The following is a 27,295-nucleotide window of genomic DNA, read 5'->3' as shown; positions in this document are numbered from 1 at the left end:
CAGGCGTATGACTTGTTCGTCTGTCGCGCCATATGATATCATAAATAAAAAGAGACAAATTTGTAAATTAAACAATTTATTTTAATCGTAACTATTTACTCTCGTATTTAAACTCGATGACATCGGTAGCCTAACGGTTTGCTTAATGAGCGCTGGATGAGGAGGTCCCGGGTTCGATTCCCGGTAAGACCAATTTGGGGAAATGACATTTTTTTAAATTGGTCTGTGCGTTCTGGGTAGTGCCCCGGACTGACTTCCTTTGCGCTGGTATTTTTAGGACTGGGATTCCCTAGTTTGAGATGAGGTATTTGGTGTGGCTGTCTGATTTATTATTATATTATACTATTGTTATTATGAAACACGTCAAAAGCGACATGACTATGACATCATAATCTTTATTATATTTACTTCTTTACTGAACTGTCTCAAAAGACAAATCGTCAAAGACAAGGAGACGATGTCTGCGATTGATTGCAGCATGCACTTAATTAGTCTGAGTCTATATTATGTGAGAATTAAACGTGGAAAAGGATAAAGGGATCGTATTATTTCATATTGTCATATCTAACAGTTTGAAATATCTGGAAGTGTTTTGTTCTTGCAATGATTGCGCCAACCGTACCATGCGTTAAAATTATGACGTTTGAAGATTTTCTTAGCACACGTAGCAGATTTCGTTATGTCATCTGTCAGCAGCTCTGGTAAAGAAACATAACATTTAAATTAAAATTACAAAACAGTGTACATCAAAAAGCTCAATGACGTCAGCGTATCCGTAACAAATCGTCAAGACCAAAATTAAGTGAACCCAAACACGATAATTTTGCCTACTGTAGCAGTTTAGTAGCAGTAGAGCTTCTTGTGAAATAGTTCGTCCAGGGAAGTACTGTCACCTTACCTATTTCTGCCACCAAGCAGTAATGTCAGAATTACTGTCTTCCAGTTTTGAAGGGTAAGTCAGGGTGCTGGTGAAATTATCGGCACATGCAACTTGTCAACTTGCCTCAAGGAGACGGGCGCATTGGCAGTGCCCCGCAGATCTTTACGATTTAAAGCTCTGAGTGCCACTGCAACTGCTATGGACAGGCGTGTAGCTTACTATAAGGACGACTTGTTCGTCCCGTCACTTGATATTATTTTAAAAAATCCAGGTTACCACATTACTGTAATGTCATCGGATTACCGTAGCACATAAAATTTCAATTCAACTAAATTGGACCAATGAAAATAAAATAAATATTAATTTTATGATTAAGAACTGTAAAAGGGCCTGATGATCATGAAACAGCTGAACCGATGATCATCGAAGGTAAGCTAAGAACCATCCCGATTAAATTAGCCTTCAAATCATAAAATCAGTCCATCTGTTTGGGAGCTACGACGCTACAATCAGTCATATAAAGGGACTTACAAGACAGAAAGGTTTCAAACTTATAATTCAAAAAAGTTTAAACTCGTTTTTGCAAAATCAGAGTTTTTACTTCGATGTGCGACTTCTTAGTCTTATTTAATTACTTCTATATATAATCATCAGCTCAGATTTATTAATTATACTTTATATACTTCATTTTGTAGTTTGACTATATATTCATCACCCTCACTCGTACTCTCTGTCTCTGTTTTTAAAATCACCAGCGCTTTTATTGTCACAATTAATACAAAAAAGATAAACTAACCTGCACAAGTAACGTTACAGTCCTTTCCTGGTTGTGTAGTATTACTGCACCAATATTTATCGTTGATCTGGAAGAGGCCATAGTCCCGGGAACCATTCTTATTTACCTTGCCTAACATATCAGTGCAGCGAGAACTCTCTTTTTCTACCAAGCACACCCCTATAAGAAAAATGTAATACAATATTTATTTTATTGAATATTATGATTATTTTACTACTATGATATTCATAAATATTTTTTTGTGAAAATACACCAATAGTTAAATCGATACAAAAATCGAACAACACAAACAAAAACTCCTTCGATCTGGCTGGATTCGAAATCTTAGTCTGTTGTCACACTTTTTCTTTTAAATAAATATACTTGTTCTTGACCATTACTCAGCCATGGAGCAAGGATTGGATCTATGGTGGAACGAGTTCACCCAGCAGATGTCATTCAGCTGCACCTTAAAGATATTCGGGTTGTATGTGTCGTATAAAGTCGCTGGTAGATAATTCCGTTCCTAGGCTGTGCGCATAATAACAGCTGCCAAAAAGCGCTTAGTACGCCTGACGGAAATATCGACCAGGTAGACCGGTAAAACTGGTGGCAATACAAGCTGGTTAGATATTAGATATATGGATAGTCAGATCATTTTCATCATTTTCATTTGATCAGAGGATTTTTTTTTGTGTTGTTCGATCTTTGCATCAATAATAAAAAATATAATTCGTTAAAAGGATAGGTACGAGCGCTCCATGCAAACAAAATTTTGTTTTGTTTTATTTGTTTTGTTTTTTATTTGGTTCACAACTTGAAACTTACATAATACATACATACACATAACAAGCTATTTCAATATACAATACCTTCTGTAGTTCCTAATAATAGTGAACACAACATGCATGACCAACGTTCAAAATTAAAAAATATGAATATAACTACATAAAAAATTGAATTACAAATGAAAAAATTCACAACTCATGAAATGCTTTGCACACATTATTCCTTGCTGAGGCAAGAGAACCCAAAAATATATCAAATTTTAGCCCGATCCCGTTGTATACGATAGTGATCTATATAAAGGGGAATGTTGGCCGACATTTGTTCTACAGAGCGGCAGATTGAAAGTTTTTCAATTTGACAGTCGACTACCTGGACGTGGTACTTCCCATTTGACGCAAGACAGATCTTCTGGGATATCAACATGGCCATGGATCAGCTTAAGTAAAGAATCTGATGCCTTACATCGAAAACGTAATGATCTCATTTTGTAAAAGCTCAGTCTACTTTCATACCACTGCAAAGTTTTGCACTTGTTATTGACGTAGGATAGTTGATACAAGAATATTTTTTGTATTCTCTCTATTCTATTGGAGTGCACCATGTAACCCGGAGACCATACACAACTATTGCATTCCAAAACGCTTCTGAAAAATGCCTGGGTCCCGGAAAGATTTTATTTGCCTAGATATAAAACCAGACAGCTGTGAAGACTTACTGGTTATTTTATTGATATGATCCCTGAAACTCAAAGATCTATCCACTGTCACTCCCAAGTCTCTGATTGTATTTACTTCCACAAGTGGAATATTTTTAAGGAAGTTTGAAGCAGACAGTGGTTTTCTCCTTTTGATGAGTTTCATATGAAAACATTTGTCTGTATTTAATGTCATTTTGTTCCGAGAACACCATATGTCTATATTATTGAGCTCTTTTTTTAGAATATCTAAGTCAGAGTAATTTTAAAACCGTTTATATACCTTTAAATCGTCTGCATACATTTTGAAATCACATCTTAAAGTCTGGGCCAAATCATTGATAAAGATCAAGAAAAAGAGTGGGCCCAAGTGGGATCCCTAGGGAACGCCTGATGTTATGAACTTGGGTTGAAATGTATCCTTACATGTGTTCTCACAAGCTATGTACAATTCTCGAGGTATGATTCGCACCACCAGTACAGAGACCCATGTATACCCATCTCTGAAATCCTCTGTAAAAGCAATTTATGATCGATTATGTCGAACGCCTTGCTTGAAATCCGTGTATACGACATGTGCTTCATCACCATTATCAATGGCATTTGATACGTCACTTTTATATCCCATTAAGTTTGTAGTGGTTGATTTCTTAGACAAGAAACCATGCTGTTCAGGATGAAGTTTTTGTTTGATATGCCAGTACATTTTTTGTCGCACTATAGATTCCAAGACCTTGCCTAAAGCCGGCAGTATAGACACCGGTCTATAATTGGAAACAATGTTTGCATCACCACTTTTATGTATGGGAGTTAAGCGTGCCGCTTTCCACAGTGCTGGAAATATACCATTCCGAAGGGATTTGTTGCACAACATTTGCAAAGGTACCGCAAGATTCTCTGTGCACAATTGAAGAAATATATTTGGTATACCATCCAGATCAGCACTCTTACTTGTATCTAATTTTTTCAAGACTGTCATAGTTTCCGATACCGTCAAGCTTACTATGCCCAGAGTGGACGACCAATCCCTAGTTGTTAATTCGTTTTGAGAGCCCTTGGCCATCATAATATGTCTACATTTTAACTGACAAACAGACTGGAAATAATCAGAGAATAATAATTACTAATCTGTTGTCCACCACTAACTATCTTGTCACCCAACATGATTTCATTTGGTACAAAGCCACTATTACGTTTTAAAATGTTCACGTACGACCATATAGGATTTCTAAGCATAGTATTAGCCGCATGTTTCTTAAACTTTCTATAGCATTCTTTCAACATTCTGTCAGTTCTACTTCTGAGAATCTCCACTGTCTCTTCGTCTCGCGGGTTACCGTACACCTTGTAACTCTTATTGTATTTAAGTTTTTCCTTTGCACATTTTACCGGAGAAGAGCTATACCAAGCGGAATAGCGTTCCCTGTTTGATTTTCTTAGCGGTGTGTTTTTCTTTTTCAATTATAGGCATAATAGTAGAACAAAAATCTTTGACCATGCAATCAACGCTAACACTTCTATCCCATATAGTCTCCCATTGCAATTTCGAAAGTTACCTATCGATTATTGCATACTTTGCTTTATTAAAATTCAACTCAGGATCTCTAACGCGTTTTAAAAATTTTGCATTTTTAGGTACTTTAAAAGTAATAATCACTAATGCTGGGTGATGTAAATCCAAGTTTGACAGAGGATGCGGGCAGGTGTCAACTTTAACTACTTTACGACTATCAGTGAGCACTAAATCGAGTACACGGTTATTTTGATTTTGTATAGAATTACATTGGTTTAAATTATTTAATATTATTCCATTCATAAAAGTATTATCTACATTATTATTAGTTATGTTGGATGGCGTACATGAAGACCAATTTGTATCAAAGTTCCAGCCCATAATTGTCATATTGAAATCGCCAAGTATGATCGTAGGTGGCTGCTTTATTCTATTACATATTATTTTAGTGATATTTGTAATGAAAACATCTAAATATTCCTGATTTAATATAAAGAATAAAATTCTGGATATCAACTAATTAAATGAATGGTTCATGGATAAACTTCATATTCGATTAAGTTTTATAAATCACAGGTCCTTGCAAAAGAAGTCTGTTTTCTATCTACGATGCTTCAAGAAACCAATAAAACTAAAAAGCACCCCAATTTGAACAAAGAAGAGGGTTTCTCCACACCAGAAGTTCGGGTCCCAGTATTTCCTCTGACAAACAATCTCAAGCAGACAGAAGACTATATAGCTCATTAATATATTTAATTTAAATTTTCTAATTTCCTTTTAATTCATACATTTTATTTAGTAAAAAATGCATATACTTAAAATATTTTGTAAATCCTATGTAGCGCAAAATTGTAATATGTTTTTTGGTAAATTAAAGTAAGGTAGCCAATTTAATAAATTGTTATTGTAGTTCAGATTAGGTTAGTTTTTATTAATATTAGAAATAACTGATTTAGAAGTCATCAACCAGTAAAGAGGACCTGTGAAGAACCTGAAAGGAGCCCGAAATGTTGGTTTTGTATGAATAAATAAATACACGCTCATTATTTCCAACTAATCAAATTCAATGTTGAATGTTTAGTTGTACGTCGTATTGTTTGCACTCTTACTTAGGTCTATATTTAGGTAGGTATCTATATTTAATGTAAGCGAGTTCAGTTTGCCCGATAATAAAAAGTCTCGACCTGGTTTTTTTATGATTACGATTGCATGTTCTTCGTTTTGACAATGAACTATATTTTTTACGATTAATTCCTCATACGATGATAAAAAAAACTTATACCTAAGTATAAACAGTATGTTGTACGGAACGTCATAGCCGTCAATAGTAATAACGAGGTTTTATCATTTTCCCGTTAAATTATATTGTTTTTTCAAAATTACACAGGCTCAAACTCAAACTCAACTTATCCATGTACAAACTCAACTTGTTGTATTTGTATATCTGTTCTGTGTATTTGTGTATGTTTGGTATTATGCAATTTAAATTTCTTATTAATTACACAAATTGATTTTTTTTTTGCGTAATAGTTGTTTGTGTCAAATTTTATTAATTTGGTGCCTAAGGCTCAACTCACACTGGCGCAGAGTCGAAGCGTCGCGACGCGTCATGTTTTTCGATTATAGCATATTCATCTCTATTTTCCCATTATTAAAGTACAAATTTGTGTCATGCAAATATGGAGTCAAGTTACTTGAGCGCAGTGAGGCGTCAGGCGCCGACCACACTGTGATCCGGGCGCACTAATGCGAGCATCGTCTCGCGTCGCCAGGCGTTGTACTTGAAAACAGGACGCGACGCGACGGTTCGACTCTGCGCCAGTGTGTGTTGACCCTTATTGTCTACAATTATTTGAATTTTGGTGTTCCAAATTGTGACGGGCCGTGACAGAATAAAGGGCTATGCAATTAGCAGTCTTTAGATGTCATGGACCCTTATGTTTTTGAGTTTTGACATGTTTTTTTTATTTTAACTTGAATTTATTTTTATTCATTTATTCTTATTTAGATAGATAGATAGATAACACGTTTATTCAGCACAAATACAAACAGAAACAAAACATTTACAATCACTTCACAGAGTATAACATAAAAGCACATAGAACATTCATTATTAATTTTATACACATTTATACAAAACACATATTGCAAGACAAAACAAATACTGTGAAAAAAACAAACAAATACTATAACAACTGATAAAATTTTATTTTATTATTTTTCTTCTTTGTTTAACGTTTCAAAGTATGTATTTTATATTATAATCGTCGTCATGGGCTTTCAAAACGAAATGCAAGCTTTGGCTACTTTCGAGGCAGTATTCGGCAAGTAATTGGATGTAATTTGGTGTAACTTCATCGCACGCCATTTTAAGCCACATTTTTCATTATTTTTATATTTTTAACATTTTGTGCTTTTTTTATTTTTTTTATCTAGACATATATATATTTTATGTTCACTGTTCGTCCCTATCCAAATTACAAATCGAATTGTTCAAGTGTTCAAGTGTTCAAATATTTATAATTTTTAATTTTAATTTTTATTTTTATTAAGTAGCATAGGTATCATGATGTTTGTTGTGATGGCTGTTTTTTTGCTTTTTTTGTTTTTTTTTTGTGGAGCCGGTCGAGATGCGTCAATAAGATATATATTTAAATGTAGCAAGTTTCTTTCAAAGGGGTAGAGTCTGAAAAACAGCTCAAGCTGAGACTCTTACCTTTTTATCTACACATTGTGTTATTTTAAGATAATTTTGTATATTATTATTTCAATTGTAGATAAATAAAGTTCTTTATTATTATTATTATTATTAATATTTCAGACATCAAATAATCAAATGAACATGTCTTGGATAAACTTCATATTCGATTACGTTTAGTATACTTAAAATAAGTCCTTGCAAAAAAATATAATTAAACAATTACACTCATAAAAATAATTTTCTTACGTTGAAAAATAATATATACAAATTTAACATTCAACATTGAAAGATTTGTCACAGATGTCGCTACGGCAAAAAAGCCGTTAAAACCAAAAACTAAACAGACCTGCAGGAAGCATATAGAGAAATTAGTAAGGTCTGCTGACTCGTTCCGTAGCTAAATTTCGAGAGCGATAGCGAGAGCCGCGGTTTGACGAAAGTGTTGTCAGTTCGAGACCAGCCGGATTTTTGTTAGTGTTTGTTTTAAAGTATTTTCACAAACAGTGAATGACATTGCCTAAGTTTCTTTTATGTTATGTAGGCAGCAAACAAGCATGTGGCCCGCCTGATGGAAAGCGATCACCGTCACCTGTGAACGCCTGCAACATTAGGCGCGTTACGAGAGCGTTGCAATCCTCCAGGACTCCATGCTGTATTCTTGCGGGAAAACCTCAACAGAGAGATCATTCCACAACCTAATTGTTTGTGAGAAAAAAGCTCCTTTGATACCGTACCATACGGGATCAGCTCGGCTCCATGAATGAATGGGGACTGTCGGTGGCGAGCGGTGCGATGATAAAATGTTGCTGTTGGCATTGCGTCAAACAGTTCTTCAGAACATTCTTCTTCAGAACAGGCTACATCAATAATTTCGGCATATTTTGATCATGAACAATATATTTAAATGAAGGCTGCATAGAAATTTTTCATCAGTTACTTGTCAAATAACTTTATATCATATTAAAGACGATGAGTACATTACATACTTCATCATCTATGATAATGTAGGTATGCAACCTATCTTGGTATCACTTGGAAACTTATCGGTTAACGGTAAAACCCGAAGACGTTGCGGTTAGAGCTCTAGTTCTACAGGTGTTTTGTAAAAAAATATATAGATTGATTATATAAGATGGTTAGCATATACTCACAATCTCTCATTTTTTCTTCAGGAAACTCGTGATCCCTTAATGCTTCGACGAGTTCACATCGTGTCAGCTGATGTTTCGCTGATTCTACGCAGGCTATCAAAGCCAACGCTACAAATAACCACTTTTCCATTTCAAAATACAAATTTACTTTTAACTACTCTCTAGTCGGCGACTTCCCCGAAGACCAAGATAAATGTGCTAAAAACAAGTTCACTCTTGTTTATATATATTTTTACCCGTCAAATCTGCTTTGCATCATGTGTGTGTTTCCCACTTTGCCGGTGGTAGTACTACGGTGACAACGTCTTATTAAATAAATCGAATCGATCGAGGGAGCGTGCGATGGAATTCCTTCCACTTTCAACACCTTCCGCTTACTTACCTACTTACTTACCGGGGGACTAGACGTAGGCTTTCAACCCCTATGTTGTTGTTCCACATTTATATGGTGTACAGCTATGGAAAGACTGTACCTGTAGACTCATTCCCTGAACGTTATAACATGGGTCATCTCAAGGCGAAAATTTAGAGGGAATGTATATGTGGATAATAATTTATGTGTGGATACGCTATTGTCGACCTCATCGTCACCTTCCATCAGGTGAGATGGAGGTCAAATGCGCTCATATATTATTTGATAAAAAGGGGGAAATGAAACTATTTTTTCGGATCTAAATGACATATATTTGCTTTTTGAAACAAACTTACGTTATGGGCCCTTTACAGGTCATCACATCTTACTGATATGGTAATGTCTAATATTAATGAAACCATCCAATTTAATAACCTAAGTTAGAAGTTTATTTCGTATTAAACATTACTTTGGCGTTGATCTCTGCAACAACCAATATAAATTGAACTGCTAATTTACAAGTATACTCCTAAAAAGGTTATTATGTTCATACTTCATTTTTCCGACCGAACAAAACCTCATTATAAAAGAAAAATAAATAATTGTTTATATTCTTTAACAGTTTAGTTTACAATCATAGTAATAAGGGTTTACTTTTAAGCATAGTAAACTCCGCTCTTCTACAACCATTGCTTTATATTGTGTGTCATCATCCCATTTGTAGTAGGTCTGCTTTCAGGCGAGGGTTTAGGCCATAGGCCACCACTCTGGGCCAATGTGGGTTTCCGAGTGTTGTGAACCTTCTTCGACATGCAGGTTTCATCACGATGTTCACCGAAAAGCTCATGGTAAATTTGAAATTAAATTTCGCACATAAACTCCGTAAATATCAGAGTCATGTTATTAGGCTACCACGGCTTTATAATATACAAACTAAATCTAGTCGCAGTAAACTATTTCAATATTTGAACATTATAAATAAGGCAAATACGTTGTTTGCATTTATGTATGGAGTTTAAAATAACGAGTTTCATATATTTGATATTCTATTTTATGTGCATATTACGGATATTATTCCATGGTATGGAAGAAATGGTTAATTATTGTATAAATGTATGTGAATTTTTGTATGAATAAGTATATCCTATTAAATAGTTAAATGTGTGCCATACTACACACTCGTCATCAAGGAGACAGGGAGTTCCCGTAGATTACAATAAATGTTTCTTTCCTTCATATAACATTGATTCTTATTGTCATTATTTTGTGTTTCAATTTGTATTTGTAATAGCCGATTATGGAGGTCAATATGCTTTTATTTGCACACATAAACACCTATTTATAAACGAGTTACAGTTGCCCGATAGTAAAAAAGTCCCGACTTGGTTCTTTCCTGTTGACGATGCTACTTCCTCGTATTGACAAAAAAAGTTATACAAAACGTAGAATTAAAATATTTACGACTTGGTTCCCCGTGCGTTATGCCTATAAAAATATGTAATGCATATATGTATGTAATTTTTTAATTTTTTATAATGGGGCGAACAAGTTGTGCGCCTGATGGTAACAGTTACAGTGCCACTCAGTGCTTTAAATCGCAAAGATTTGTGGGACACTGCCACTGGGCGCGTTACCATGAGACATAATTTGACAAGTCCCAAGGTACACGCCTGTAATTTCACCAGCACCCCTTACCCTTCAAAACCGGAACACAGTATAGGTCACATTACTGGTTAGCGGCAGAAATAGTTGAGGTGGCAGTATTTCCTTGTTCGAACTCTTTCACAAGGAGCGCTACTGCTACTGATTGTTTTATTCGTAAATATTGTAATAACAATAATGTGCCGGACAACCACACCAATTGCCTGCTCTCAAAGTAAGGAATTCCTTTATGAGTACCAGAGCAATGGAATATTCCACAAGTGTTTGTATTATGCGCAGAAAAGGATAAATGATGCATAGAGTAAACATTTTGGTGTTAAAATATTCATGTATGAACTTTAGAAGTGCAAAATAAAACATTACATAACAAGAATAATTTAATGTGGCGTAAGCTAGACGTTACAGTGTCAAATACACCAGATTGCCGCCCTACGTTGAAAGGGCGTTCGTGACGAAAATTCCGAGAAAATAATGTTTAAAGAAATTAAATTAAACAAATACCTACTTCTTTTTTGCCGTAACTTCATATATTATCCACTTAGGAAAAAATAAAAATGGTGATATGCATGTGATGCAGTGATGCACATGCATTTCGACTAAAGCTTACGGCGGCAGGAAGTTTTTGTTGTGAAACTCATTTGCTGTTAAAGAAAAGATCGCAATGCGGTCACATTGTGATTGAAGTGTGTTAAAAGGATAAAAAGGCACAAAATAAACACAAAATTATGGTAGTCGGGGTTTCATGAATTTTTTTGTATAATTTAACTTATTTCTAACATTGGGAGATGTCTGGCAAAGGCTTGTTCTTACAATTATAGATCCAACCGTACCACGCGTTGAAGCTTTGACGACTGAATATTTTCTTCGCACACTGAGCTGATTTTGTTATGTCATTTGTCAGCAAATCTGGAGAAGAAAGACAATGCAAATTGGATTTTAGTGAATCGTACGGTATTGGGTTATATTATATGACAGACACTTAATAAACATTATATCTACGTAAATGTAGAATCATTACAAAACTAATGAATTGAAGAATGTAACATAATTACTGTTTCTCTTCTTTTTCTTCATTCGCCATATACCGAACTATCACTGTTTCCGTGGCCGAGTGGGTACCATGCTGGTCCACCGCGCAAAGGTCTCGAGTTCGATTCTTGAGTCGGGAGAAATATTTGTGTGGCCTACATTTATCTCTCTCGTGAGTTTGGGAGTCATTTGTGGTTGTCTACGTGTTTGTGTCTCATATAGAGTTTTTCTAGTGCGGGGTTATGAGTGTATCCATTACTATTATTATTTATTTTATACTGGCACTACCTGGGTACTTAATGGCCTACTCGCTGAGGTATACCACATCCTCTGTGATGTTGTCATCGAGATGAAAGAAATCCTTGTGATTTATAATGTATGCCATCGATACGATAAGAAGAGGTAGGGTATTTAATTAATTTGATCAAGTAACTCTAAAATACTTATCTTATTTATCACTTTAAAAATCTTAGTTCTGTAACTGTTAATACTTTATTTATGAATAAGGTAGTAGTTTCACACTGTTTTATTAAACAACTTCAAAAAAAGGAGGAAGTTCTCAATTCGTCTGTATTTTTTTCAATTCAATTCAATTCATTTATTCATTCGTTATTACAGGTACATGATATAGATGGTAATAATAATTTTATGGAATCTCTACAATAAGCCAAAGTGGCATACGAAGTCAATTAAATAAAAATGTAATGTCAAAATAAAAATAAAGGAAAAATGGATACAATGTCAAAAAACTAATAATAATTGAAGAGTCTAAAAATATTAATAACTAAATGGTACCCAACTGTCAGCATTTACCTATTTTAAGGAACTGTCATTGAAATATTCTTCTATGCTATAGTAACACTTGTCAATTAATAATTGTTTTAATACATTTACAACATGCTTGAATTGCATTCCACTAAGATTTTATATTGCGTCTGGAATTTTATTAAATATTTTGGGTGCCATATCAACAACGTTATTTTTGTATAGGGCCGTTTTACATATATTTCTTCGGACCATATATTTCCTGATACGAAATAAGTGCGCTTGTGAACTTACTTTTTCTGGAAATTCACTCAAGTTCGTCTTAACAAAAATAGATGCCTCAAAGACGTACAGACATGGGAAGGTTAATAATTTTAGGTCACGGAAAAATGATCGGCAACTGTCAGTGTATTTAATGTTGCATATGGCTCTGACACATCGCTTTTGGGCTCTAGATATAGTTTCTCTGTAGGTAGAGTTACCCCAGAAAACACACCATACCTAAGGATAGATCCAACAAAGCCGTGGTAAGCCATTACCACAGTTCGGCGGTCTGCAGTTTTCGACAATTTGTAGAGTGCATAGCTAAGCGTGTATAGTTTTGCACAGACCTGTTGCGCGTGAGTAACTTTTAGGTCAGGTAGAGTCATTCTCTGATTAAAAAACATAATTTTAGTTTTATTTGTGTTGACTTTTAGGTTGTTTTTATTATATCTGTGCACCGATTTTAATGATTCTTTTTGTTGGGAACAGGGTACCTCATTATGGGTCCCATTTAAATTTGAAGGAAATATTCCTCTATATATACCTAATATACCTCTAATGGTGGCAAACTAGGGCATGACTCCGGTTTTGCGGACTTTCCGGTAACCGATTTCAATAAAACATGGCAAATAGATGTAATTCCACGAACTTTTGAGGTCGGTTTATAATTAAAGTTGTGAAGGTAAACGTTTCAATATTTAACTAACCTGCACAGGTAACATTACAGTCCTTCCCCGGTTGGGTAGTATTGCTGCACCAATATCTGTCATTGATTTGAAAGAGGCCGTAGTCCCGAGAACCATCCGAATTTAATTTGCCTACGATGTCAGTGTAGCGGGAGCTCTCGTGTTCTACCAGGCACACCCCTAAAATATAAAAATATATATATATTGAATATAAAACTATGTTTTTCGCTTATATATTTTTTTTTAAATAAACTGAAAACATATAACAGTTTCAAGTCCATTGGTGATCCGATTTTGATGATGGTTTTTTTGTTGGAAAGAGGGTACCCTAGCAGTGATTTCATTTCAATTTGAAGAAAATATGCCGCCTCTAAGTATGGCAAACTAGTGGATGAATCCGGTTTCGCGCACTTTCCAGTAATCGATTGCAATACATAGATGTAATTCCAGAACTTTTGAGTCTGTTTTTTTTAGTACTGACGTACTGATGTTTACAAAAACAATTGCTGTAATAATAATAATAATAATAATAATAATATTTTTTTATTCAAGTAAGCCTGACTCACAAGCACTTTCGAATTGTCAAAATTTACAAAGAATAAATAAAAATACACATGTCAAATAAATTAAAAAAAAAACACTAATAATTCATACAAAATTGTAAAGTACAATAAAACAATATAACATTAACTCCACGCATTTTTGTCATTTATGTAATCATCAACTGTATAGTACCCTTTCGTCAGAAGTTTATTTTTAACATATGTCTTAAACTTGTAAAACGGCAAACATGAAATGTCGGTCGGTATTTTATTGAAATATATAATTCCTTGTCCCATAAAAGAATTACGAACTTTTTGCAATCGGAATTGTGGTATGATTAATTTATCTTTATTTCTAGTATTACATTTGTGTATATCGCTGTGTTTCTGAAATACAGGAATATTTTGATGGACGTATAAAATACAATTTAAAATGAACTGTGATGCTACTGTTAGAATATTAATTTCTTTAAACATGTTTTTAAGGGAGACCCTGTTTCCCAGTTTATAAATGGATCTTATAGCTCTCTTCTGCAAAACAAAAATAGTCGCAATATCAGTTGCTTTCCCCCACAGTAGAATTCCATATGACATTATGCTGTGGAAGTAGCTGTAATAAACTAGCCTAGCCGTTTCTTGATCTGTAAGTTCTCTAATTTTTCTTACCGCAAATGCAGCTGAACTGAGTCTCGCTGCTAGGGCTGTAATATGCGGATTCCATTGTAATTTTGAATCTACAGTGATACCTAGGAAGACTGTAGATTCAACAAATTCCAGCAGATCGTTGTTTAACATTATTCCACTGTTAGAACATTTAACATTTGGAAGTGTGAATTTTATACATTTGGTTTTTCTGGCATTAAGTTGTAAATTGTTCACAGTAAACCAATAAAGTACCTCTGCAAGAGCCTTATTTACATCGTCAAAATTATTTTTTGTTCGGGGACTTTTAAAAATTAAGGAAGTGTCATCTGCAAATAAGACTATTTCACATCGGTTTTCTACAAAGAATGGTAAGTCGTTTACATAAACCAAAAATAAAAAGGGGCCCAATATTGACCCTTGTGGTACCCCCATTTGTACAAAAGATCCAGGTGATGTGATTCCATTAACACTAACTCTTTGAATTCTGCAACCAAGATACGACCGAATCAATTTTTAAAAATCATTATCACGGATACCATAGTGTTTGAGCTTCAACAAAAGAGTATTATATTCAACACAGTCAAAAGCTTTTGAAAGGTCGCAAAAAACACCAATGGCATTCTGCGACCCCTCCCAAGCATTATAGACATATTTTAATAATGCAATACCAGCATCTGTGGTAGATCGGCCCTTAGTAAAACCATATTGTTCTTTATGAAGGAGGCTGTATTTCGCGAAATGTGCCATAAGCTGATCAAGAACAATTTTTTCAAATATCTTACTAAGTGCTGGCAGAACAGAGACGGGCCGATAATTATTGGGATCATCTTTGCTACCCGATTTAAATAGTGGCAAAATTTTACTATGTTTCATAAGATCAGGAAATATACCGTTGTTAACACAGCTATTAAATACATCTACTAATACTGGAGCTATAATATCTATAATATGCCTAATAATATTAACTGAAATATCCCACAAATCACAAGTATTTTTCATTTTTAGAGATTTAAATGTTTTTATTATATCTGCACAAGTAACATTTTTAAAGCTAAATTGTTCTTCACACATGGGTATATATTTTTTAAGTAGCTCTTCAGATTTTTGTGAAGAAGCGTTAAGTGATTTCGTAGTCATAATAGGTATATCTGTAAAATAGTGTTCAAACGCCTGGGCCACTTTTTCATCAGATGTCAGAATATTATCACATATCTTTAATGCAAAATGAGTGTCTCGTGGTTTTATTTTTCCTGTTTCTCTGTTTATGCAATTCCATGTCGCTTTAATTTTATTATCAGACATTTTAATTTTTTTAGTAATGTACAGGGATTTGGCATATACGCACAATTTTCTGAAAATCTTTGAATATTTCTTTACATATTCCACGAATTTATTATTATTGTTATACTTTTTTTCTTCATATAACTCGTATAACTTGATTCTGCTTCTATGTAATCCATAGAATGCTGTGAATCTGATACATACAGTTGTAGAATAAATTATTGTATTAACAACATCAATCCATTTACATTTCCCACTGCTGGGCACGGGTCTCCTCTCCGACGAGGGTTTAGGCCATAGTCGACCACGCAAGCCCAATGCGGGTTGAGGAGTTTGTGAACCTACTTCGTCGTTCAGGTTTCATCACGATTTTCCTTCATCGAAAGTCCCACGATAAATTTCAATTTAATTTTTTACATAAATTCCGAAAAACTCGGAGATGCGAGTCCGGAACCGAAACATTAAGCTACCACGGTCAACCCATTAGGCTACCACGGCTTTTATGAAATTTGAATGGCTTGAAATTAATTAAAGAATAAAAACTGAGGACTCACAATCCCTCAATTGTGCAGCTGGAAAGCTATTCTTCCTTAATTCGCTAACCAGTTGACATCTTGTCAACTGATGTGAAGCTGATTCGACACAGGCTACCAAAGCCAACGCTACGAATATCCACTTTTGCATTTTTATATCAATATGTTCAAACAGCGCTTCAGTCAACTATTTCACTGATATTCCAATCAAGTGTGCGGGAAAAAGGGACTTAGAATTGCTTATATACAGTATTTTGCCACTTTTGTTCCACTTTTCCTTAATCTCTCATCATTGATATCGTATAATGATCTACAGAGCAGGTCACTGTTGTTTTTATTTGCACACTTTACACTTTGTACGATAATAACACCGACCCGGTGTGTTGGTAAGGCCTATTTAGATGAAGAGAGTTACTATCGCAGGCAATAATCGCTATAACTTTTCGCCTTATTATTTCGCCTACGATTGTGTCATACGAGACTTTCGAGTAACTTATTGCCTATTGCGACTGCTTTTTTGCTGCTACACAGTGAAACTTATTAGTTGCCTTACGAGTTTTCGACTCGTATAAACACGTTCTTGTATGACATTTTTTCAAATACATACGAGTATCGCTTAAATCGGTTTGAATAGTTTTAATTGCGATATTTGCCATTTATACTAGGTTATTTATAATATGAGACATTTATACTCGAGGCGATAATTGCGAATGTGTATGCATGGGCCACCATCCGGCTCGAAGGACCAAATGTGTAAAAACCGTATAACGCACATAATTTTTTTTTTATATGTTATTTCGATAATCTTATCATCGAGACTAGTAACACTCTCCGTGTAAATGGGCTTTTACGCGTGACTATCACAGGTAAATACGCAGGTAGATTCGGAATATTAAGAAAATAAACACTCATAAAAATAATATTTCCGCTTTGCCTAAATTTGAAGTCACACTTTGTTGAGTCACATTTTCTTTTGTTTACGCTGCACCATATAAATTAAATATAGAAAAGGATAAAAGGAAATAAAGTTGAGGAAATACATTTCCATATTTTATCTTGTAATGTTAAACTATTAACGATGTTTGAAGGTGGCTTATTCTTATTTAATATTTGTAGCCCCAAGTGCCACGCATCGAAGTTACAATCCTTGAAGATTTTCTCAGTTTCATCATTTCATTCATCATCAGAAATTTCGTGGTCGAGTCAGTGAACTCTGTGCGCTTTGGTTTCGCCGATGATGTTTGGGTGGGTGACGAGCTCTTCTACTTCAGTGTTAGTGTGGACTCTCCAGGTGCCATTCTTCCGTTGGACTGACCCTAATATTTTCCTGAGAAATAAACTAACGAAAAGGCTGAAGGCTAAAAAGGAGAATGTATGTATGTTAATAGGTTCATATCCATAGTTGAAAGGTAAAAAAAATGTTCAAGATGTTTTAATATATATATATATATATATATATATATATTAACCGCTTAGCCAGATTTCAATCTATTAATTTAAAAATAAAAATTATAATGTTACCATAGCTTACCACAAAACCACTAAGCTCAATACAAAGTACAATAAAATGATAAGCGTCACTTGAATCAATTTGCTTCCTTTTTAGGCCAAGGTACAAGAAATTAAGAGCCAAAAGGTTTTTGCCGCTCGAGGGAAAAAGATTTCAGTATCTAATGATCAAATTTCAGATGTAAGAAAAAATGTACTGAATATCGTGGTATTTTTTTTGGAACAAGATAAACCGATTTATGAAATATTACTTTTAAGGCAAGGTTTAACAAGATTATATTTCAAAAGTAGATAAAGGCAGAAAGGTTAATTTGTACTTAATTAGATTTAGGTCGACGGAGCGCGATTTAAGCAAAGGTAAGTAGGAATTAAATATGTAACAATATTATGGTTAATGTTGGAGTAGATCATATGAATATACCTGTGATCTCAAAAATAAATTTTCTAGCTTTAATGTAAGAATCCGTGGAAAAGAATCTAAGCGACACAAAGTAAACAAGAAGAGAATAGAAACATTTACTTCATACTAGCTGGTACCCACGTTTTCATCTGCGCAGAATAAGTACCTACTTCGAGTAACCTACTACACTAATACTAATAGTACAGCCCACTGTACTATACTAATTTTTAAATAAAAAACCACAGTGAGACTCAGACATATCAAATAAAATAACGGATAACTCACGTATTTAAGTCGAATTTTTCCACAACATGTTTCGATCCTTTCGAGGTTCTTAATCACGAGATTCCGCAGCGGTGACTCGACGGCAAATTGAATAACAATTTCTTTGAAAGAAATTACTCTACGTTGTATAATTCATTATCCAATAAAAGGACAGTATTCAGTGTAAAACACTTTGCCGTACGTATATATATAAATACGTTTCAGACATGCAGGTATGGTTCGTAGAATTAGGGACCTATTACTCACGGGTATCTCGTTGAGAGTTCAGTGTTCCACCTTAGCCAGTGCATAGCCTGTACGTGTTTAAATTTTGACATACATATAACCGATTACATCGTAAATATATTATTAATAGGCCATCATTGCACGGTGTTTTTAAAAAGGTTTCTGCTGGACTGACTTTTTTGTGCATGCCTACTATAATGTTTAGTGCAACATTTTAACGAACAAATACCTTATTCGACTGAGTTGAGTTGTCCCACAATGCGATACCGTAGGGCATCAACAAACAGAATTATGCAAAGTAAGTCTACCTCAATACCGCATTGGAAACAAGAGGACACAGTTTTGTAGTGCGTATATAGATAGCATTTTGAAGTTTTTCGCATAGAGACTATATGATTTCAGTTTATATTTGAGTTTGTTGTGAAACCTAAGAATTTGCACATATTGCACAGTGATACCGCAAAGGTGATAATCGACAATATTGTGGAATTTCTTCCTAAGAACAACATTAGCTTTGACATTTTGTTTGTTTGTTTTGAAAAACACTTAAACTATCACGACAGGTATAACCTAATGCGATAGTAAAGCAACATTTATAATTAATAAACTCTAACAACTACCATTACAGATGTAATCCTAATACCATAGTGTAATTACCTAACTAGTTTCAAACATGTCAACAATAAACAAAAGCGTTTAGCGCACGCAGTATGAGCATGAGGGCTCATGAGGGTTGCATTGTGCAGCAGCGTCGCAAAACTTCGACGCATTTGGAACCAGCCCACTCGAAGAAAATCACACACACAGTGCTGCTTATACTGTATGTTTTTACTTCGTCCAACTCATTATAGTTTCAGCATACACGGCAACGGTTGTGTTATCTTCAAATAGAACCACTTAGCCCTCTGATATAAAGTGTACCAGATCATTACTGAACCCTGTGAATAATGTATGACCTGTATGACATAAGCCGATCAATGAGAAATTCCAGTGGACCTAATATTTTTACAGTTTTATATAGACTGAACCATTTTCTTTCTGTTTGATAAAAAAAATTGATAAATTGTGGGCGATGCCGGTGATATAATACATAGATAATTTTTATATCAATAAGTCATTCCCAATCATCATCACATCGATAGCCTTTGAGGGATTACATAAAATCTCTGCTGTTTTATACGTATTGCTATGGTGTATTTACCCTTTCTGTAAGTATATTGTGTACCGGATAACAAGTCGTTTGTTTCAAAATGTACCGTAATGTTTGTTGATTTAATGGATTCTGTTATTTTTGGAACTATGGTTGCCTAAGAGCGATGCCACAGGATGCGTTGCGTTGGCGTGACTTAGCGAGCGGTGACGCCAAGCTTGAGACTTAAGATTTAAATCCAACTCTATGCCGCTTACGATAAGAACGGTCCAAAGCACAAAGTGTCAAGCTTGACGTGCTCTTGACTGTACTACATACAAATTAGAAGTACATGCCACATGGTGCCTTGAAAGGACGCGCGGTGACGGAATGTTTGCACATTGGACAAGGTGCCAGGAGACGAAGAGGTTATATTAGTTAGAGGTTAGTTATTTAAAAAACCCGACTGTAAAAATATTTAGCTGGAAAGAAAAAAAAAATTATCCCCCAGCACTATTTTGATTAATTTTTATAGTCTATACTCCCACAATCCAGACGAATCTAACGACATCTCAAACGTCGAAATCCATCAAGCCGTTTAGGTTGTACAGCGTGAAAAAGAAATGTATATACATACATACACTTGAAAAACATTTGAAAGCCCCTCCCGCAGTCGGGTAAAACAATTATAAACAAATAAAAATACAAATAAAGCAACGACTATGTCCCCGATTATTGGCCAGAAAGACATTAATATGCTTTTTAACCAACTTTAAAACGGAGGAGGTTCTCAATTCTACTTTTTTTGTATGTATGTTACGCGATAATAATTTGTGAGCCGGTTTTGATGATTCTTTTTTGTTGGAAAGGGGGTACCTCCGATGTGGTCCCAGTTAAATTTGAAGAAAGTATTCCACCTCTAAAGGCTGGCAAACTAGACGGTGAATGACTTTTGAGGCCGGTTTTTGAGATATCGTATATGTCCAGCGGTTTTGATTCATCTAACGTTCTCCTCATCACTCTTTCCAACGAATCACAAGTGACAGTTGGTAGGTTGAACTGGGGAACATCGCATTCATCTATACACTTTCTTAGGAATGACATTGATTAATCTTTGTTACTTTCTAAATATACTTATAAAGTGTCAAATGAAGCAAGGAAAAAATCTTAACCACAATAAACGGCATTGTATTCCGTATAAAAGATTGAAGTGACAATTTCAAGACACTCAGTGCGAAGTATTATTTAGGTATTGTATATATATATATATATATATATATATATATATATATCATAACATAGATGGCGCTACGATTAAAAAAGTCGTTGAAAAACCAAATACAAAGACACGACAACAAGCACATAGATAAATTCGTGAGGTCCGCTGGTTCGTTCCGTGGCGTAGTTGGTATAGCGTCTGCCACGGTATGCTAGAAGACGTCGTTTCGAATCCGGCCAGATCGAAGGAATTTTTTCTGAGTGTTCGATCTTTGTATTAATAATTATAACAAACTAGTGGAGTAATTTCACAAAAAATAATTGAATATCAATTCAATAAAAATTTATATATACATACTTAGTTAAAATTTCGAAAAAAGAAAGTAATTGTCAGTTTCTTTGTAAAACAAATAAGGTAAAACAACATAAGTCCAAAAACACAGCGGAAGTTACAGATAAGACGTAGTTTCTTTAAAAAGTCACGCATGATTGATTTAAATTGAACAATACCACAAAAATTAAGCCAAACAGAAAATGCTCAGGTGTAGATAAAGTTGAGAAACGCACAAAAATCTTTTGATTCCAAATATATATTAAACTTGATAATTAAAATTAGTTTCATCTTGCAATCTAAAAGCTTCAAACGATTTTGAAAAACTAAGCATCGACAATGTCAAAGTCAAAGTCAAAGATTATTTATTCCATAGGTAAAATAAATGTACACTTGAAAATGTCACAGTTAAGCTACTGCTCGTTCACTACGCTGACCTCACTGAGAAGAACGAGCAAGAAACTCTAGGGATTGCTCTTTTCAAATAAACTTAAATGCTATGGAATACACTTTGAATCAAATTTGTGTGGATTCTGGAGCCATGTTGTCTTTCCATACATCTTTATCTAACACGTAGTCTTCAACTTTGTAATATGATTTTTCGATCAAAATATTTTTAATGTAGTTTTTAAACTTAGGAATTGATAAACTTAATATATGCTCCGGAATCTTATTGTAAAAACGTATACAGTTCCCAATGAAAGAGTTGTTTACCTTGGTTAAACGAAATCGTGGTACCATGAGTTTGGACTTAGCTCTAAGGTTGTAATCGGTCTGCAGAGAAATTGATCTACCTTCTTGCTCATTTTACAATTAAAAGAAGCCAACTATTACATAATTTTCTATATTGTTAATTGTTTCGTAATCTTTCAGCCAGTCTTCTGTAACACAAAACACGTCAACGGAAATATCATGCAAAAAAAGACTTATTTCTAATGTTTCGCCAAAGCCTAGAATAAAGTAAAGCCTTGAATATTTTGATGTACTACATGGAAACGATTAGACTTTTCTGTTGTCGTGTTTTTTAGTTTAAATTATGGTTAGTAAAAAGTATATTGTTGCTACTTAAAGCATTGTCGTTGGACTGTGTTATATTTTCTATAACAGCGTCCTTAATATTAAAAGATAGCAAACTAGCTATATGTCTCAGATACCTTATGGGTAAAAGTAAATTATCCTCAAAAAGTTTGAAGTTCCTTGCGAACTTATTAATGTCAAAACAAAATATAACGTCACTATGACGGCAAGTCAAATTATGAATGTGCGAATTTATGTTATATATATACTTATTACGAGCGATGCCTAGGTTAGAGCAGTAAGGGAATGCACTTATTATTAATTTACACCCACACTACTCATGAATTCTCAAGAACACGTCAATGCTACTATTTAATTCTTTTTTACTAATGTTAGTACTATCACCTATTATAAGAATCACTGTTGTATATTTATCAAAGATGCAACCACTTAACAGTGTAATAATTTGACTAAAAGTAACTCCTGGATAGCAATAGTTGACTACCCTTTGTTTTGAGTGGTTACTTAGGTGGTGGCCTAGTCCTACGCCTATTTTATCAGAAAAAACTACCGTTCTTCTGGATGGCCTGGTAGGAGTTCTAATAGTCTTGGTTAACCGTTGACTGTGTCGAACTTCAACAGTTGTAGTGGAGCAGACACGTTTTCCTGCAGCAACGCTGGCATACGATGCACGTGTTGGTTAAATAAAATAAATAATAAATAACGCACACACTCAACATAGCCCCGCACTAGGGAAACCCTGTGTCGCGGGTGCCATGGACACACACATAGACAACCACAAATTACACCCAAACTCACGAGAGAAATAATTGTAGGCCATACAATTATTTCTCCCGGCCCGGGAATCGAACCTGGGACCTCTGCGTGGCAGTCCGGCATGATAACCGTTCGGCCACGGAGGCAGTTAAACAGGTTAAAAAGGTTGCGTTGATGATGTGGGTGGTGGGGACGCATATCATTATTATGAACCCTAGGAGTACCATAAGAAACCATAATGTCAGCAGAATTTTGATATGGCGGATTCTAGACGCCACTATGTTTAGTAGCAGTAGAGCTCCTTGTGAAAGAGTTCGTCCAGGGAAGTACTGCCACCTTACCTATTTCTACCGCCAAGCAGTAACGTCAACATTACTGTGTTCCGGTTTAGAAGGGTGCTGGTAAAAGTACAGGCACATGGGAATTGTCAACTTATGTCTCAGGGTGACAGGCGCTGTGGCAGTGCCCCTCAGATCTTTGCGGTTTAAAGCTCTGAGTGGCACTGCAACTGTTACGGACAGGCGTATAGTTTACCATGCGGCGCACGATTTCTTCGTCCCGTCTCGTTGATATCATTTAAAAAAAATAATAACCTCGTTAGATGTTTTATTATGAACCTCCAAACAAAAGATCGTGCATATTGTGATCAACCCGACATGTTAATGGGACAAAATAAATAAAAAAAATAATTAAGACAAGAAAAACCAGACCACTATCAAGTATAGATATGCTGGAGACAAAATGCTGTATTTCCAATCCTGTTGGAGTCTCTGACTCAGGCTTGGCATATGAAACTTGATAGTAGTCGGGATTGTTATAAATTTATTTTCAGTAATGTTTACATTTCTCTTATTTCTAACATTTTGAGATATCTGGCAAAGGCTTATTCTTACACTTATTAATCCAACCGTACCACGCGTTAAAGTTATGACGACTGTAGATTTTCTTTGCGCATTGAGCTGACTTTGTTATGTCTTTTGTCAGCAGAGCTGGAGAAGAAAAGAAACAATTTAATTAGATTTCAGTAAAATGACATTACCACATAGTAACGCACACACTCAACATAGCCCCGCACTAGGGAAACCCGGTGCCATGGACATAGACAACCATAAATTACACCGAATCTCACGAAAGAAATAAATGTAAGCCAATTCTCCCGACCCGGAAATCGAACCTGGGACCTCTGCGTGGCTGTCCGGGATAGTAACCTTTCGTCCACGGAGGCAGTTGGTAAGTTTTATTACTGTTAATAATTATAAATAGAAATCCATTTTATGTCTACGCTGTAAATATAAAACTATATTCTTTGACGACCTCTGTGGTCGAGCGGTTTGCACCGGTTTTCATGGCCATCTCTGAGGTCCCGGGTTCGATCCCCAGACGGGTTAATATAGAATAGAAAACTAACTCTTCTGGTAGCAGTAGAGCTCCTTGTAAAAGAGTTTGTCCAGGGAAGTACGACCTTACCTATTTCTACCGCCAAGCCGTAATATGAGCATTATTGCGTTCCGGCTTAGAAGGGAAAGGGTACATTTGTAAAAAAAGACAATCACATAAGTACAATATCAGCCGCAGAGCCAATCATCCTGCCCATAATCAGAACTAACTACGGCAAGAGGTCGAAAGGTTTTGAATAAGTGCAAATGTTTAACAAACTGCCGACTAATGTAAAGGATGCGGAGTTATTTAGTTTATTTAAATCAAAATTGTATAAACATATTATTAACTACCAACTACTGAAAAATTTAATAATGTGAATTTGTAAACAGTTGAACGCTAAACATATGTTTGTATATAATGATAGTATTTCATTGTGTAGTTTGTACCACGGCTTGGACTGGAATATTGTTAATTTACTGATTAGTTTTTAAGTTTTCATGTATGTGACAATTGTCTTAATGAGAATAAAGTATTTTTGAACTCAAGGGTGCTGGTGAAATGACAGGCACATGGGACTTGTCACCTTATGCGTCAGGGTGACGAGCGCAGTGGCAGTGCCTCTAAATCTTTGCGATTTGAAGCTCTGAGTGGTACTGCAACTGTTATGGATAGGCGTGTCGCTTACCATCAGGCGCACGACTTGTTCATCCCGTCACTTGGTATTATTAAAAAAAAAATCTATATTATCTCTTCTCTGGATGTTTGTGGTCGTTGTTTCCGAGTTTCATGACACAAGTGCTTTACTTACTTATTTTGAAATCAGAGCAACTTATGTGATGTTGTCTAATACTTATTTATTTTTACATGTAATATATTTATTGTCCACACCGCACTATAAGTGTATATATTTCTTTTGCTCGACTAACTCAAGTTTGTAACAACAAATGTTTAGTAACTATAAAAAAATTAATGCTGTTGTCTTTACTAAATACCCATTTAAAGAAAATAATTTTACAACAGTTAAATTCTTTTCATTAGTAAAGTAATTAAGGCAGTATTTATTCTTATTTTTAAAGTAAATGTTTCTATCATGAACTTACCTGCACAGGTAACGTTACAGTCTTTTCCCGGCTTGTTAGTATTGCTGCACCAATATCTGTCGTTGATTTGAAAGAGACCGTAGTCCCGAGAACCATTCGAGTTTGGTTTGCTTACTATATCAGTGTAGCGGGAGCTCTCGCTTTCTACCAGGCACACCCCTGAAGAAAATTATTATGAAAAAAGGTTTCATTTTATTCAATAAAGCCCCGCACTCGCGGACACACACATACGTAGACAACCACAAATTACACCTAAACTCACGAGACAAATAAATGTAGGACGTACAAATATTTCTCTCGGCCCGGGAATCGAACCTGAGACCTCTGCGTGGCAGTCCAGCATGGTAACCGTTCGGCCACGGAGGCAGTAAAGTGAAGTGTGACTCATCATCATCAACCCACTTCTGGGCAACGGATTTTTTGGACGAAGTTTGTGAATCTTTTAGTCGACGTGAAGGTTTCATTACGATGTTTTCCTTCACCAAAAAGCTCATATTACATTTCAAATTCGGAGTCTATGTGCAAAATTTTTTAAATAAACTCCGAAAAACTCAGAGGTGCGAGATCAAATCCACGGCCTCTACTTGAAAGGCGGTAGGTCGATCGATCAGGCTGCCACGGTTTGATTTGAATATAATGTTTTAAATCGTTTTTTGTAAAACTACTCCAGAAGTCTGTTATAATTATTTATATAAAAATCAAACACAAAGACAAATTCCTCCGTTTTGACAGAATTCGAACTTGCGTCTCGTCTGTATGCCAACTTAGAGTTACCGCTTTACCAACTGAACTATAGAGCGAGTCAAAATAAAGTTCCTTGTGTTCGATCTTTATAATAATAATTATAAGAAATATATGTATATATGTATATATGGAGTTCCTAGGTTTTCGCGATTGTTACAAATAGGAAATTAAACTTTTTTATTTAAAAAAAGTATCTTAAGATTATATTAATAAATGTGTAATTTCCTAAGTTTATGTATTATTACGTATAATTTGACAATGCCATCCAAACGCAAAGAACTCGGAAAAATACAACAGTACAAACGTAAAAACTAAATTAAGAAGTAGTAAGGTGCTTGTAAGACGTTACAAAGTACAAAAAGTTGTTCATTTTCAATGTTTAGTTAGATTAGTAGCAGTAGAGCTCCTTGTGAAAGAGTTCGTCCAGGGTAGTACTGCCACCTTACCTACTTCTGCCGCCAAGCAGTAATGTTAGCTTTACTGTGTTCCGGTTTTGAAGGGTAAGGGTGCTGATAAATTACATAGATATCTTTTTTCTCTATGATAAATTACATGCACATGGAACTTGTCATCTTATGTCTCAGGGTGTCGGGGGCATTGGCAGTGTCCCTCAGGTCATTGCGATTTAAAGCTCTGAGTGGCACTGCAACTGTTACGGACACGCATGTAGCTTACTATCAGGCGCACGACTTGTTCATCCCGCCACTTGATATTATAAAAAATAAATAAAAAGAGACTTATTAATGAAGGACTTAAAAAAATTAAATACTTACAATTTCTCAATTGTGATGCAGGAAATCCATGCTTCCTTAATTCGCGAACCAATTGACATCTTGTCAACTGATGTGAAGCTGATTCAGCACAGGCTATCAAAGCCAACGCAAAAAGAACCCACTTTAGCATTTTAAAATGTGAATA

The 27,295-nt window shown here is 35.1% G+C and overlaps 1 protein-coding gene across 1 annotated transcript; it reads right to left on the bottom strand.

The window, feature by feature from the left end:
- Positions 1–84: 84 nt before the first annotated feature.
- Positions 85–27,295, bottom strand: LOC113239129. Its single transcript, XM_026475999.1, has 9 exons — positions 27,151–27,295; positions 25,634–25,792; positions 24,011–24,142; positions 16,284–16,391; positions 13,283–13,441; positions 11,293–11,423; positions 8,504–8,657; positions 1,677–1,835; positions 85–698 (listed from the first exon to the last, which is right to left on the bottom strand). Exons 1-9 carry the CDS (start codon positions 27,278–27,280, stop codon positions 565–567), a joined length of 1,266 nt encoding a protein of 421 aa, XP_026331784.1. The 5' UTR covers positions 27,281–27,295; the 3' UTR covers positions 85–564.

The sequence above is a fragment of the Hyposmocoma kahamanoa genome, unplaced genomic scaffold, assembly GCF_003589595.1.
Source record: "Hyposmocoma kahamanoa isolate Upper Pololo Valley unplaced genomic scaffold, ASM358959v1 114, whole genome shotgun sequence".
NCBI lineage: Eukaryota > Metazoa > Arthropoda > Insecta > Lepidoptera > Cosmopterigidae > Hyposmocoma > Hyposmocoma kahamanoa.
The sequence above is the reverse complement of the archived record's forward strand: the minus strand, read 5'-3'. Positions and strand labels throughout refer to the sequence as shown.

Excerpts from the sequence above, each read along its gene's own strand:
- LOC113239129 (XM_026475999.1), bottom strand. The coding sequence starts at position 27,280 with ATGCTAAAGTGGGTTCTTTTTGCGTTGGCTTTGATAGCCTGTGCTGAA. Across the intron at positions 16,392-24,010 it reads GCCAGATATCTCAAAATGTT|CGTTGGCTTTGGTAGCCTGT; the intron begins AGAAATAAGAGA and ends GGATATTCGTAG. Across the intron at positions 699-1,676 it reads CTGTAACGTTACTTGTGCAG|AGCTGCTGACAGATGACATA; the intron begins GTTAGTTTATCT and ends TTTCTTTACCAG.